Source organism: Sciurus carolinensis, chromosome 5 (genome assembly GCF_902686445.1).
Source record: "Sciurus carolinensis chromosome 5, mSciCar1.2, whole genome shotgun sequence".
In the NCBI taxonomy this organism is placed as follows: domain Eukaryota; kingdom Metazoa; phylum Chordata; class Mammalia; order Rodentia; family Sciuridae; genus Sciurus; species Sciurus carolinensis.
Genome location: NC_062217.1, coordinates 67,100,467 through 67,117,014, shown reverse-complemented (window position 1 = coordinate 67,117,014; position 16,548 = coordinate 67,100,467). Strand labels below are relative to the sequence as shown.

General features: G+C 34.0%; 1 protein-coding gene across 1 annotated transcript in view; it reads right to left on the bottom strand.

Moving 5' to 3' along the window:
- The window catches only part of Pibf1 (progesterone immunomodulatory binding factor 1), a 234,411-nt gene that overhangs the window by 157,551 nt on the left and 60,312 nt on the right, over positions 1–16,548 (bottom strand). The window contains exon 10 of the mRNA XM_047553407.1: positions 2,959–3,057. Coding sequence (XP_047409363.1) covers positions 2,959–3,057 — 99 coding nt within the window. The remainder of the gene's footprint in view (positions 1–2,958; positions 3,058–16,548) is intronic.

The window sequence follows — 16,548 nt, the reverse complement described above, 5'->3', positions numbered from 1 at the left end:
ATAAATAAGTATATATAGTCACATACTATATACATACACATTTATTATTTTTTTTGCTATGCTGGGGATTGAACCTAGGGTCTTGCACATGCTAAGCTGACTCTACCACTGAGCTACATCCTCTTCCCATATATAGTGTCCTTTTCAAATAATAATCCTAACTTCTAGGTGTTTTGAAAAAAAGACAGGAAAAGTTGTATCTTTTAAAGAATACCAAAATTAGCTTAGGTTCATCATTCCTGATGCATGGTAATTTAACCAGTGTATTAGCTCTTCTAAGCTGCTATAGCAGATGGTATCCAGAACAAAAGGGCCTTCAAATTCCTTCAGCTCCCATTTGATGCTTTATTCCAAGCATGTTCCCACTGAATGCCTGGCCAGTTTATACCTGAACACTTCTACTGATAGAGAATATATTAGATGCTAGACATTTTGAAAAATCCTACTGGAAAGTATTTCTTTACTCTTTGTTGTACTATGGTTCCAATTCTACTACTTTAGGTGTTGCTAAGTAAGAAAAGCAGCTCTTCTGAATATGAATCTTCTAGAGTTATAATCTAGCACTAACAGGACATCTTTAAATCTTTCCACAGTTTTGGTCAATTTCCTCTCAAGATTTTCTAGTTTAAAGCTTGGGTGCCCAGATTTCAGCATAATGTTGTAGATGAGGAAATTGGTGACCACATTCTACATTTAATGTCTATTACTCCAGGATAATATTTCCCTATTGAAACCTTCCAAGTCATTTTCATATTTCACTGCTAATTCTATAAAACCACTGTAGTTTTTTTAGACCCAAGTGTATATTCTTACATTTATTTGTATTAAAAGTCATTCGGCTCACTAATTCTGCCTGAAAAGATCCTCATTCTGTTATTCAATTTATTTGTTAATCTTCTCTGTTTTATACCAAATTTGTTAAACATGTGCTATTTTTTGGTTATTCTTTTTGTGGGCTGGGAATCAAACTCAGGGCCTCATGCATGTTAGGCAAGTGCTCCATCACTGAGCTATACCCCAGCTCAAATTTTAGCTTTATATATTGTTTAAATCGCCAGACACAGTGGTACCTGCCTTTAGTCCCTGCTACTTGGGATAATGAGGAAGACTGCTTAAACACAGGAGTTTGAGGTCAGCCTGGGCAACATAGTGAGATTATGTCTCAAAAAGACAATTAAAAGAAACATTGAGCTTCATTTCAGAAGTTTATTAGTATGTGAAAGGCATACAGAAACATCCTGTATTATTTTAGCAATTTTTATGTTTGAAATTATTTCAAAATAAAAAGGTTAGAAAAAGTGCACACCTATAATCCCAGTGGCTCAGGAGGCTGAGATAGGAGGATTGCAAGTTTAAGGCCAGCCTCAACAACTTAGCCAGCCCCTGTCTCAAAAGAAAAAATAAAAAGGACTGGGGATATAGCTCCATGGTAAATTGACCCTGGGTTATATTCCCAGGACCTGTTCCCCTCCCCACCCAAAAAGTCAGAAAAAAAAAGTAAGCCACTTTGTTGGCTACATGTAGTTTGAGGTAATGATATTTAGCTTAATGCTAGTCAGTGATTTTCCTTTTTTTTTGTTTTGTACTAGGTATTGAACCCAGAGGTGCTTTATTGCTGAACTACATCCCTCTCCAGTCATTTTGTTTGTTGAGATAGGTGTTTTGCTAAGTTGGTGAGGCTGGCCTCCAACTTGAGATCATTCTGTCTCAGCCTCCAGAGGGGCTGGGATTATAGGCATGTGCTATGGCATCCAGCAGGCTATTTTCCTTTTAATAAACCTAGTAAAAATAAATATGCTGGGAGGGAGGGGAAGTGCTGCCAAATGATATTGGCCAAATTATTGTTAGACTGTGTCCATGTATAAAGATGTAACAACAAATCCCATCACCATATACAACTATAATGCACCAATAAAAAAAAGTAGAAAGAGAAAAAAAAAAACAAAGAACAGTAAATAAGTATTCTCTAAGATCCAAAATTCTCCCATCCTAATAGAAAAAAGTGACCTACATTTTCACAAATACATTCATTTCTGAAAAAAAAAAAACTGTTATGTTGCTAAATTAAAACCATATAATTCTCTCTTGCCCTCTCTATGACACACATATGTTTTACATACAAACTTCAAAAAATGAACTGAAAGTGCATAATGGTCCCACCAGTTCAGAGTTAAGTTTCATAGGTTCTTTTAAAGTAAAACATTTACTTCACCTGTGAGTAGCAATTCCAATTCTAGGTATTTATCCAAGAGAAAGAAAAATATACACACAAAAATATGTTGTATGAGAACATTCACAGCAGCTATTTTATGGTAGCTACAAACTAGGAACAACTGCAATATCCACTTACAGGTAAAAATAAAACTGGTATGTTCACAATTTGCAATAAGGACTGAACCAATGATACAATAACAAAAAGAATGAAAACATATAACATTAAATCAAAGAAGCCAGACACAAAAGAGTATATACTGCAAGATTCTATTTACTTTTAGTCCAAGAACGAAACCGAATTGTGGTGAAAGAAATTATAAAGTGATTTCTACAGGAGGAACTCAAGTTAGAAGCCAGCCTCAGCAAAAGTGAGGTGCTAAACAGCTCAGTGAGACCCTGTCTCTAAATAAAATACAAAATAGGGCTGGGGATGTGGTCAAGTGCTATTGAGTTCAATCCCTGGTATCAAAAAAGAAAGAAATTACAAAGCGGTTGCGTCTTGAGGGGTAATGGATAAAGTGGGCTGAAAAGAGTATAAAGAAACTCTCTGGAGTGACTGAACTGTTCTATTAACAAGTTTTATATTAATGTAATAATTACATATTGTAAAAATAACGCATGTAAATTATACTTCAATTGAAAATTATACTTCTATATATATATTTGAAAATATATTTTCAGAAAGAAAAAGTAAGAGGAACAAATATTGAAGAGCTTTAACATCTCCATTTTCAGGATGCTTACCTGTCTAAGAGCTGATCATGTTTTTCTAATGCATCCTTTTCAGCCATCACTGCTCGGTCCTTTTCAGCCACAGCATTATCCCTTGCTTCTCGGAGATGTCTAAAATTTAAAAATACATTTTGGTTATTTCAAATGAATAAATATCTTCTTTTAAGTAGTCATAAAGTTGTCTGCTCAGAGTTGGACTAGTTCACAATCATAAGGACCATTAGAGGCTAGAGACCCCAAGTGTATACTACATGAATCTGCTTGGTGAATTTCTAGAAGTATTAAACCATGAGGTGTAAATACATTGTCAGAACTAGATTATTAAAATTCAGTTTTAATTACTCATAGAGTGTATCAGTGAGAAGCCATGAAAGTCCACACAGTTTGAAAAGTTTTTCCACTACTGTTCTTCATTCACATGGGTTGAGTGTAGCCTGAACAGTTTATACATACTGTACCTCACACTTAATCCTTAATATAATCTAACAAGGTAGGTGTAATTATTAATAAATTATCCACAAGAAAACTGAGTTTTTGTGAAGTTAATTAATGTTCTATAAATCATTTTTAGTGAAAAATACAGTCATGGAGATCACAAGAATTAAAATGGGAATGAAGTTTTTTGTTATACAGGCAAGAGAACGGCTGAAACAATGGACCTTGAAATCTCAGTTAGAGAGGAAGGAAGGATAAGGGAACACAGAAAGGCTGAGAAATTAGAAAAAAGTAGAAGGAACAAGGACTGGAGGTCCTGATAAGATGACAGATTAAGTGGAAGCAGTTGTACACGCAAGTTGGAAGATTAGAGGTTTGCTGTTGGAGAATGGTGATTCAGAGACAGAATGGTACTTTCTATGGCAGAGTTTCAGTTGATGACAAGAAAGGGTGTGACCACTGGAGTGGCTAAACGAAGCAGAGCTGGGATGAGGGTCAATATTCACGTAGGAATCAAGGAATAGGAGGCCAGGGTATTAGATAAGTCATCTCCTAGTGGTGATGAGAATAGGAACTGAAATTGACAGCAAGATTACATTTAGTGACAGTTAAGGAGTATCTAAAAGGTAACAAAAGTGAGTAATTTGGAGATATACAGTCAGGTATGAGCCTTCAAAGATCAAATTCTATTTGTGTTTTAATACAGATGAAATTTTGGATCAAGAAAAAATTCCAACAGTAAGCTCCTTTCAGGTCATGTACTTCAAAGAAAAAAAAAAACCACAAACAACAAAAAAACTCCTTTCCTAACAGAGTTATAATATGTAAAGTAACACAAATGATTTTGTTCACTTAATAAATACTTACAAATCTCTTATGTTGTCTTTTCTAACTTATTTTATATAGTTTAGTAAACCGAAGACTAGAGAGCTTACATGCCTATCCCTGAATCACACAGCCTAAATGTTACAGGGCCATAGTCTGACCTTGGCTTTTATTTACTCCAAAGTCCATGCTTTTTTACACCACACCCACCCTATCTATCTCCCGTAAAGAACTGGATTAGATAACTAGATTTTATTTTTTTATTCTTCACAGAGAATTTTGGTAGAGAACGAAAGCCCATGTCTGAATAAACCTATCTGATAAATATTGGACAGAAATGCTTAGTGGTCATACTGGCTAAGTCAGTAGTCTTTTGCTTTGTGATGTTAACGACAAATTTAAAACATGTCAATCATGGGCTGGGGTTGTGGCTCAGTGGTAGAGCTCTTGCCTAGCATGTGTGAGGCACTGGGTTTGATCCTCAGCATCACATAAAAATAAACAAATAAAATAAAGGTATTGTGTCCATCTACAACTAAAAAATATTTTTAAAAAACATGTCAATCATTACAAATTCATCAATAAAACAGTTTATGAGTAAGAAACGAAATAGTTTAAAAAACTATAGTACAGGCAACTCATTAAAAAGAAAAACTTACTTTTGTATGCTATTATATAAGTGGAAATACAATCTAAAGTAGCTATTATAGCCAGGTGTGACGTTGCATGACTACAATCTCAGTGACTCAGGAGGGTGAGGTAAGGAAGATCTTAAGTTTGAGACAGGCCAGCCTCGCCAACTCAAGAAGACCCTTAGCAATTTAGCAAGACCCTGTCTCAAAATAAAAAATAAAAAGGACTAGGGACTAGTGGTAAAGTATCCTGGGGATTAATCCTAGTACCAAAAGAGGGAAAAAAAAAAAAAGATGAAAAAATTTTTAAAAAGTAGCTATTATAAAATGGCATATCATTATTTTCTGATGTCATTCTGATTGTAGTAACCATCAAAAATATTCTATTATCAAACCAAATGAAACATGAAAAATTAATTTTAGAGAGACTGAAATTCTCAAAGTATACAAAACATTTATGTATTTTTCCTTCCTAGATGATCTAAATATTTTAGTCAGCAAATCACCACAAATTGGTTTCAATTTTCATTTTTCAAACAAGCTTCATTATTCTAAGTTATTTCAGCAGTAGAATCCCAAGTAGGTCACATTTATAGTACTAATTAAACATAAAAGCTTAGTTGGTAGATGGAGATGCTTCAGTTCCTAACTATATATATTTCCTTTCTTGTAACCATGATCATTAGAAATAGCACTGAGCCACAGGGAAAGAAATAAAATACAGAAGCTACCATTAGGGTTTATAGGAAGAGATATTAAGGGCACTAATACTTTCACCATGCCACAATCTTTATCATTCAGCTAACTATAACGCTATGTTAAGGCATAAGCAAAATTCTAAGGTCACAGAGAGGAGTTGATTTTTTTAAACTGGAATAAGAAAGATAAGGGAATAAAGAGAAACATTTCAAAAAAGTGGCAAGTACAATTAAACCTTAGAGTATAAATAGGTAAGGCAATTAAGAAAGAGAAAACCAAAAAAAAAAAATAGAGGAGTTTTAGAAGCAAAGGCTTCTACCAAGAGGTTCTCTAACAGAGGTCCTCTAATAGGTGTTTATGGGTAAGACTTCTGTGTAAATCCATATCTACTCCACAACCTGCATACTTTATTTTTCCTTTATTATCAACTGACATATTTCAAATTAAGTCTGAGGGCGATAAATTGAATGCTTTCTTATTCTGACAATAACAGTAATAGTAAACACAGACTGTTTACCATATGTCAGAAACTGTTTTAGGCACTTCACATATGACTTGCTTAATTGTCATAACACTCTCACAAACTGTACGTTATACTATTACTTCTGTTATATAAATGAGAAGACTAAAACACCAAGAGGTTAAGCACTGGCTTAAGGTCACACAGTGAGGTAAGCTATGGAACCCAAAGGCGAACCTAAAGAGTCTGGCTCAAGAGTCTGTGCTCTGAATCCTACTGTGTGCCTCTATTAAGAATTCCTTTGTATCAGAAATACTTTCTCCTTAGGAAATTCTGACATTATGAGATTTATTATCACATGTCTACCTCATAGCATAAATAGATGTCAAATTAAAATTGGCCTTAAAAGAATTGTGAATATATTATACATATGCTTTCATAGCCCATGGTATGTAACATGCTTTTTCAAAATTACACTGGTTTGATAAAACAATAAAACACCAGATGGATTGTATGTCTGCCATAGATAAAACACTAACTTCCATATAACTAATAAATAATCCATTTCTAAATGATAAAAGGATTAGAAAATGTTTCAGAAATATACTTACAGAGGAAATAGCAGGAATTCAAATATTCCTTAAAAGAGAAATCTGAAATATTTTTAAAAGTCCAATCTGAGTGTATAACCAAATGTAATTATAACAACAGAGAAAGATGTTGGGAGCTGACCAACTGGGCATATAACAAATGTCTAAAAATACAAAAATGCCAAATCCCTCAGTATTTGCAGGAGATTGGTTCCTGACCCTGTGGATACCAAAATCCAAGGATGCTCAATATAATATAATGCTTATATAAAATGGTATAGTACTTACATACCACCTATGCATATCTTTCCATATACTTAAAATTATTTGTAGATTACTTAGAATGCCTAATAAGATGTACATGCTATACAAATAATTGTTATACTGTATTGATTAGGAAATAATGATAACAAGAAAAAGTCTGCACATGTTCAGTAAAGACATAATTTTGTTTCAAAAATATTTCTGGAGTTGGTTGAACCAGTAGATGTGGATGCAGATATAGAGGTCTGGCTATCAGTCATCCCTAAAAATACTTTTATGAGGTTAATACCTGATTCCCCAAACTATATGTGTCATAATTCTTTCATGTTGTTTCTTACTAACTCCATCTCTTATAACACATACTATCTTTCTGCTGTATGTGTCTGTGTGGAAGGTATATCGAGAGGAAAGATGGAAGAAAAGGGAAACAAAATCTTAATCATATGTAAAATGCAAAAGGAATGTGAGCATCTTAGTACTACAATTAGTGTCCAAATTATGTATTTTTTAACATGGGGTAGTTTTTAAAGCAAAAGAGGGGGCTGTTAATTATGACAAAGAAACAAGCATAAAACACAAGTTTCCTGGACAAACTAGGAGATATGGTTAAATAAGAACATTTGAATCAGAAACTTAAATCTTAATCATTACTCTAAATAAAAAGGTTTTAATATTATAATAGCAGGCATATTTCATATATAATATCTGTCTCAGGTCACACAGTGAAGTAAACTATGGCTCCAGGGTATGCTGAATGCTACTGTGTGCCTTTCTTAAGAACATTTGCTATTTATTATGTAATATATAATATTTACTATTTAATATCACAACAAATAGACATATTTCATATGTAATATCTGAAATTTGTACAGGTAATTTAATATACATACATTTATACAAAAAAGTGTCACATCTTAAAATAAAAACCTTGGTACAAAATATAAATAAAAGACTAATGTCTGGGATAAACTATTTTCTCATTATTTACATAAGATAAATTTTACAGTACCAATAAGCCAAATCTAAATTTACATCTGAAAAGTGGTAAGAAAAATGTTAGAAGAATAAGAAAAACTTACACAACTTCTGAAATTCTAATAAGAACAAATCAGAGTTTGGCAATGCCATGTGCGTGCTTTACCCTAAATAAAATCACTAATGTATGCCTTAGAACTTGAACTTTACCAAGAATAAACAGTGAGGAAAACATGGTTGTCAGAAGAGCTCAGCAGGTACAACTAAGCAATCTATTATTCTCCTTATGCCTTCATGTAAGAATATTTTTGGTTAATAAAAGTGAATCTAAAGGGCTGGGAATGTAACTCAGCTCTCCCCACTCCACCCTGTTCAATCTCCAGTACAAAAACAAACCAAACAAAAAAGATGGCATAAAACAAAACTGCAAATGGACAATTTTTTCACTGTCAAGTAATTAACATAGGTGGTTGAAAAGTGAGTGAACAGCACATAAAAACAACTCGAACAAAGTGTAAACTTCACTTAATAAAATTTGAAGGAAGCTGTGCATTTCCTAGCCTCCAGTACAGTAAGCCAATAAATTCTTGTTCATTATAAATTACCCCATCTCAGATTTTCTGTTACAGCAGCACAAATGCACTGAGACAGTTGATATTTGAGCAAAGCCTTTTCATTTTACACAGGTGAAAATTTGCTTTAAAATAGGTCATTACATAATCCACATTATGGTTAAAGGAGTGTGTGTGTGTGTGTGTGTGTGTGTGTGTGTGTGAAAAATTCACATAACAAAATATAAAACACTTATTTAAAAATCCTTTAATGTGTTGAGGTTTCAAAAGTACCTAATAGGTGGGCTGGGGTTGTGGCTCAGTGGTAGAGTGCTTGCCTAGCATGTGTGAGGCACTGGGTTCAATTCTCAGCACCACATATAAATAAATGAAGAAAATAAAGGTCCACCAACTAAAAAAAATTAAAAAACAAAGTAGCTGATAGAATAATACCCAACTGCAGTGCAGGCCATATAGCCCACCTAGAATAATACCCAACTGATTTCTAAATAAAAAAAAATGTACTGATTCATTCTTTTATTTGATAAATACATATTGAGCACATACTATGTACTAGGCACTAACACATGGAAATTTAACACTGAACAATAGATGAAAATGCCTACTCTCATAGAGGTTACATTATAGTAGGAAAGAAAGCAAAAGTAAATAAATACATAGTATGTTAGTTGGTAATAATTTCTCTGGGAAAAAAAATATAGCAAAGAAGGGACTAGAGGGGGAAGAGGGAATCCCCAATTTTTAATAGGGTGGTAAGAAAAGGACCATATAGAATGGTCGACATTTGAATGTTAGGAAACAGGGCTTTAGGGTTATCATCTATGAGTTGGATGGGTAAGCAGTGGAATTGTGAATAAAGGAACTGAGGTAGGAACATGTCTGCAGGTAAAGGAAAAGGAAGCCAGTGTGACTGAGAAAGTGACAAGGACAGAGTAATAAAATGAGGAAGGGATAACAGCACATATCAGACAGTATCAAGGGCAATTATAATTGAAATTTACTGAGATGGGAGCTTTTTTTATTTGAGTAGAGGAGTGATTTAAGTGAAACAGTGCTGAGAATAGACTGAAGTAGGCAAGGAAGGAAGCTGGGGACCACTTGAGACTACTGCAGTAATTTAGGCAAGAGATAAGATAATGGTGGCTTGGACCAACATAATACTGTCTGTAAGATGGTAAGAGATCATAAATTTTGAAGACACATCAAAATAATTTGCTACTTAATAGACTATGGAATATAAAAATGAGGGAGCTGAAGATGGCTTTGTGTTTTTGGTGTGAACAAGTGAAGAGTTATCTTTAACTGATCTGGGTAAGACTAAAGGTGAAGGAGGAAAGAAAGCAGAGTGCAGAACAGGAAGTTTTCTTCTAGACATTAAATTTATGATGCCTATTAGATAATCAAGTGGAAATGACATGGAGGTAGCAGCAAAATATGTGAAGGAGATGAGGAAAAATGAGCAAAGGGATCAATAAGGGGGAAAAAACAATGGTGTGATATCCTGGAAGACAATTAAAGAAAAGAATGTGAGCCAAGTTTGGTGGCACATGCCTGTAAACCTAGCTACTCAAGGAGATGGAGGCAGACAATTCCAAGTTTGAGGCCAACCTTGGCAACTTAGCAACCTGTTTCAAAATAAAGTAAAATAAAATGGGCTAGGGAAATAGTTCAAAGGTTCAATTCCCAATATCGGCAGCAGGGGGAAAGAGAGAATGAATGTGATCCTAGGAGCAAAAAATAGTCAACTGTGTTCACTGATGCTTCTAGGTTAAAGGTGATGAGAAATGAGAATATGACAACTGGGTTTTGGCAATGAAGGTCTTGCGGTCTTTGATAAGAAAGATTTCGATAGCTTTGCTGGAGTGATGAAGGTGGCAAAAGATTGGTAGATGATCTTTTAAAATGGCAAGAAAGGATGAATATATGAAACTGTAGGAAATTGGTTATAAAAAATAGGACAAAAAATAGGACAGTGTCTCAAAGAGGAACTGGAGATAAGAAATGCTCTTAACGATGGGAAAAAACATAGGTTTGTACATAGCTGTGAACTAGCTGGGAGGAAGAAAACTGACAATATAGGAGACAAAGGGGAGGATTTCTGGAGTTAAGTATTTGAGCAGAAAAGGAGGGATGAGGTCTAGTCAAAAGAATGTCAAGGAGGTAGACCCTATTAAAACAATCATACCATTTTACATTTAAAAAGTCTTCTTTACTAATTTCTACAATTATAAATGCTTTCTAAAGTCTAATGATCTAGAACATCATGTAAAGTGAAATAACTCAGCTTCAGAAAGTCAAGGGATATATGTTTTTCTCATTTGTGGAAGCTAGAGAGAAAAAACAGAAATGAGATTAGCAGAGTTAAGGAAGAGGGCCAGGGGGAGGGGAGGAAGAGAAGGAAAGAGGAAGTACTAAGGAATGAAACTGAGCACAATGGCATATCACTCGGTTATAAAGAAGAAATGAAATTATAACATCTGCCAGTAAATGGATGAAATGGGAGGATATCAAGCTAAGTGAAATAAGCCAGTCCCAAAAAAACAAAGGTCAAATGTTCTCTCTGATATGTAGATGCTAACCCATAACAAGGGAGGGAAAAGAGGAAAAGTAGAGAAGTTCACTGAATTAAAGAAAGGGGAATGAAGGGAAGGGAGGGAGGATGGGAATAGGAGAGACAGTAGAATGACTTGGACATAACTTTCCCATGCTCATATATGAATAATGACCAGTGTAACTCCACGTCATGTTCAACCATAAGAATGGGATCAAAATTGTAATGGAGTGCACCCTATGTATGCATAATATGTCAAAATACATCCTACAGTCATGTATATCTAAAAACAAAAACTATGTTATAAGCAGGTACTACTATATCACAATGAGTCCCACTATTACATATAATTAAATCAATTTAAAATGTTTAAAAGGAAAAAGAACTTCTAGTGATTCATGCAAATTACTCTACCACTGAGCTACAACCCCAGCAATATTTAGTTTTGACTTAAAAAAAAAATCTTTGGTCAATTTTGATAACCCTGACCAGTTAAATAGCAGTCTTCACTGAACTGTAGAGTCAGGCATTATCTACTTTTATCAACAAAACACTTACAAAGGTAAATTACACTTCCTCTGTGTCTCAGTTTCCTCATTTGTAAAATGGGGATACTAATCCCTATATCCTATAAAATTTGTTTTGTTTAATTCTCTTTATAAAGCATATAAAAAGTGTTGAGGACAATGCTTGATGAACATTAAGTACTCAATAGGAGCTATTGTTAGTATGTTATCTAAATATGAAAATCTAATTAGAGATATAAAGGTATTCATTTAGAGAACAATAATTATAGCAATGTTTCCTAAGATTTTCTGTATAAAAGGAAAATGACAATCTATTTAATAGCACCCTGGGGAAATAGAGAAGACTGCTAAAAGGGCTCATGTTCCTTTCAGGCACCCTAAGGACTGTAGAGAATTCTACATGGGGCACATCGGATAAATAACTCTAGTAATAGGACCATTCAAATATTCTTTAAACTCAACTTTTATTCTCTTTCCACTTCTCATCTTCACCTAAACTCTGTAACAGCTCCTAAGCAACCTCCCTCCATGAGGCCCTCTTCAACAATAATTCACTCAATCTAAAACAGGAGCAAATTATGTCATGCTCCTATAAGTCTCTGGGAATTCCCTAATGACAACTGGGCCTTTAAAAATGTGGCACAATCTTACTTTCTCAGACTCTCCCACTGCCCAGTGAACTACACAATGCAAGTGAATCTAAACTCTTGCACAACCTGAACTTACTTGGCTTCATATCTGGAACACCCCATACACCTTGGAATACTTAAATGTTATTAAATAGTGAACCCATGTAGTAATCACCTATTGGTATAAAGAATATAGTTAATAAAAGATGGCCGACAATAAAAATCCATTTGCAATTATTTGAGATGATACTAAAAGAATTATCTGTAAAAGAAAAATAAAACTGAAAAGACAAAGTAGAATATTCTTGAATGTTTTCATAGAGAATTAAAAAATTATACAGCTATTTGGTAAGATAAAACAAAGAGCTTTGTTTGTTTTAGAATGGTGAATGGAACCTCTGTAAACTAGTTCCAGTTCACCTACCCTAAGCATTACATATATTTAATCCTTCTAAATAAACCTAGATTCAAGATACAAAGTTATTTACCATCACTCCAAGATTCTACAGAAAATTCAAGTTCATGTCATAAAAATTACTTGTTGAGTACTTTGGGGAGATAATAAATTGAGGTCAAGATGGTTTTTACTGATAGGGTGGGAAATATAATCACTGAAGCAATACAGTACTAACTGTTACACTTAAAAGCATCTTTTCAATCTCCTTTTCTCTACTGCCTCCTCTCTTTCAAACAATTGTAAAGCGATTTGAATTTCTAGATTTAGTACAGCATCAAAGCATAATGAATACCTCTAACGAATTCATCCTTATCTTTTTTTGTAACAGGGATTAAATCCAGGGGTGCTTTAACCACTGAGACAAATCCCCAGACAAACCCTTTTCATATTGAGACAGGGTCTCTCTGAATTGCTGAGGCTAACCTCGAACTTGCTGTGTTCCTGCCTCAGGCTTCCCAGTCATTTGGACTACAGGCATGTGCCCATGCCTGGCTTTCATCCATATCCTTTTTACAGTATAACTCAGAATATTTCTTTGTTTATAATAATGAGAATACCTTTGATAAAGATAGTTTTACTTCCTGGAAAAACTTAAAATCAGATGAATTTATTCCTCTTTATATTATTGTCTCATAGTATTAATTAGGGAACAAATTAGCCATTTATGCAGAAATTTTGACAAAAATGACAAGCAGACCCTCATTATGGTAATAATTCCATGTTATCAGTCAATTTTTACATAATCATCTTCATATTTAAATTATCGACACAATAGATAAAATATTTTACTTTATCACACACAGGCAAAAAAAATCAAAATACCTATATTTATATATCATTTCATAATTGATAATGTACTTTTCACATGTATATCTAATTCAGATCTCACAGGCCACCTTGTGAAGTATTAATAATATTCCCCTTCACCATGTGAATTATTAATATTAATTTTCAAAAGAGGAAATTAAACTTTGGGAACATTAAATGACTTATCCACTCAGTTAATAAGTAGTAGAGCCAGTATTTAAGTTTAGTCCTTTGTTTCAAATCTCTTTCATATTATGCTGCCACTCAGGGAATAATGTCTTATTTCCAAATGTGAAGAAGGTATATAACATTTCTGTCACGAAATACCTACTAAGCAAGAAGTTATTTATATAACAAATCTCATCATCAGAGTGAGTTTTACTCATTATTTCCCATAGCTCCAAACTGGCACTTTACTTATTTACTTTTACTTTTTTGGTAGTACTGGTGATCAAACTCAGGTCCTTAAGCATGCTAGGCAAGTACTCTACCCTCTAAGCTACATCTTCAGCCTCAAACTAGCATTTAAAAATAACTAGAAAGTACAGAAAAAGATAAGAAACCAAACTTACAGATTGAGCCACAGTAGACATATACATTATAATTCCACCTATGGTGTTTTTGATATATCCAAATACCCAAGTTTCTCCTTGCTTATCTCTTAAAGTCTGTATCTTCTACACACTTCCTCTTCTTTCAACCACTTAATTTCAAAAACTATTGGAATGACTACAAGGTCAGATACCAAAATTAGGTGACGTGAGTTCCATCTATCTTTTTCACATTCATGAAAACAAAATAAAAGGCACAGAAAACAAACTAAGGTAAAGCATATTTTCTAATCTTTTTACTTTCTTCTAAAAATATTTAATGGGACAGAGGTGAGGAACTAAATACAAATACCGAAGTGTAAGTACTTTCTCTATTCTAATTCATATTGAAACAGCAATACGAGTAATTGATACAATTATATATCTAAGTTCAAAGCAAGAGATTAATTTACCTAGATATGCACACGAACTAAACATGTAAACTTGTTCTGAATTGTTTTGTAACAATGAATACTAAAAACCTTTCCTTAACTATTTTAAGCTCTAAGACATCAGAATAAATAACTACAATTTATATCTACCACATGGAAGGACAAGTGGGATGCAAATTCTACTACAGTTCAAATCTGCCATAATGAAGAAATTATGATCCATAAAGATTCTGCTACATAAAATATCAAGTTAGATTACTAAGGTTAAAATTATAAAGGCAAGCTTGTACAACTAACTGTTGGCAAAGGCTCAGATTGCAGTTTGGCACCACCTGGTGGCAACTGTCCTTGTGAGAATCAACATCTGTGGGATTCATTCTATGTCCTGTGGCTGGCTGGGGAATCCAGGGCAGCCCCAAACTTAGGAATCTGCTAGTTAAATGGTATTCTGTTGTATATAGGAGGACAGAACAACCATGGAGACAAGAAAATCTGCTTCCAGAAATGGCTCTGTTGCTATTCTATCACAGCTTTACCAAGCTACCTCTACTAACTGTCTTGTAGAAAAGGGGCTAATATATGTAGATGTATGTTCTGATACCATACATTTTTAAAAACTTTTTTTTAAAGAACAATGACTAAAAAATTAAGAAGTTCTCAAAATGATTGCACAGCAAAGTTTATGTGGCTAAATAATTAGGAATAATCATGCATTTTAGCATAGAAATAATCCTCTGAACTTTAAGGTTAGATCAGCCAACAAAAGTCCATAAAATCCATAACAGAACTGAACCACAGAACTAACAGTACTTATTGTAAAAGAGAAATAATATTACCTATACTATTGGTCAGTCTCTCTCTCTCTCTCTCTCTCTCTCTCTCTCTCTCTCTCTCTCTAGGGGGCAGTACTGGGGATTGAACTCAGGGGCACTTGACCACTGAGCTACTTCCCCAGCTCTATTTTGTATTTTATTTAGAGACAGGGTCTCACTGAGTTGTTTAGCGTCTTGCTTTTGCTGAAGCTGGCTTTGAACTCACAATCCTCCTTGGTATCTCTTATATCCAAATCTTTCTCCTAATGAATTCAGAATCATTTTTTCAATAATTTTATTGATTCATTATAATTGTACATAATAATGGGATTTGTTGTTAAACATTCATACAAATGCACAATACAACAATTTGGCCAATATAATTCTCCAGTATTTTCCCTAATCCTTTTCTCATTCCCATCCTTTTCCTCTGAACTCTCCCCACCTTTCTTTTCCTTTTTCTTCTCTACTTTCCACATATGAGAGAAAACATATGACCCTTAACTTTGACTTATTTTGTTTAACATAATGCTCTCAAGTTTCATCCATCTTCCTGCAAATTTTGTTCTTCTTTATGGATGAATAAAACTCCATTGTGTATGTATACCACATTTACTTTATCCATTCATCCCTTGATGGACACCTAGGTTGGTTCCATAGTTTGGCTATTATGAATTGTGCTGCTATAAACACACACACACACACACACACACACACACACACACACACACATACACACACGCCTCTATGATTTACATAGTGGTTGTACTAATTTGCAATCCTACCAACAGTGTAAAAGTGTTCTTTTTTCTCCACACCTCTCCAGTACTTATTATTGGTTGCATTCTTGATGGCTGGAGTAAGATAAAATTTCAGTGTAGCTTTGATTTGCATTTCCCTAATTATTAAAATATGTTGAACATGAATTCATATCTTTCATCACCATATACTACAGGCACTCCAAAGAAACTAAATTATGCTTTCCTACTAAAACCTTGAATTTTTTAATATTTTAAAAACTATATCCACCATCCATGCAGCTATCTAATCCAGAAACATGGCATCCTTAGCAACTTCTTATCTGCCCAATCCAATCTAGTCACTGAGTCTTATTGGGTCTATTTCCTAAACATTTTTCTAATATGGCCCATCTCTGCTACTAATTATTCAGTTCCATCATCACCTCTCATCTTGATAATAGAAACAACTTCTAAAAGTAGCCTCTTTACCTACATCTTATGTCCTTCCTATCTAATTCTCCATATAGCAGTGATCTTTTGATAAAAAACTAGAACATATCATGCCTTTTCTTAAAATCTTCCCATTGTTTGTCACAGGTCTTACACATGCATCATTTGGGTCTCTATTTCCCCCTTCTGTTTCAT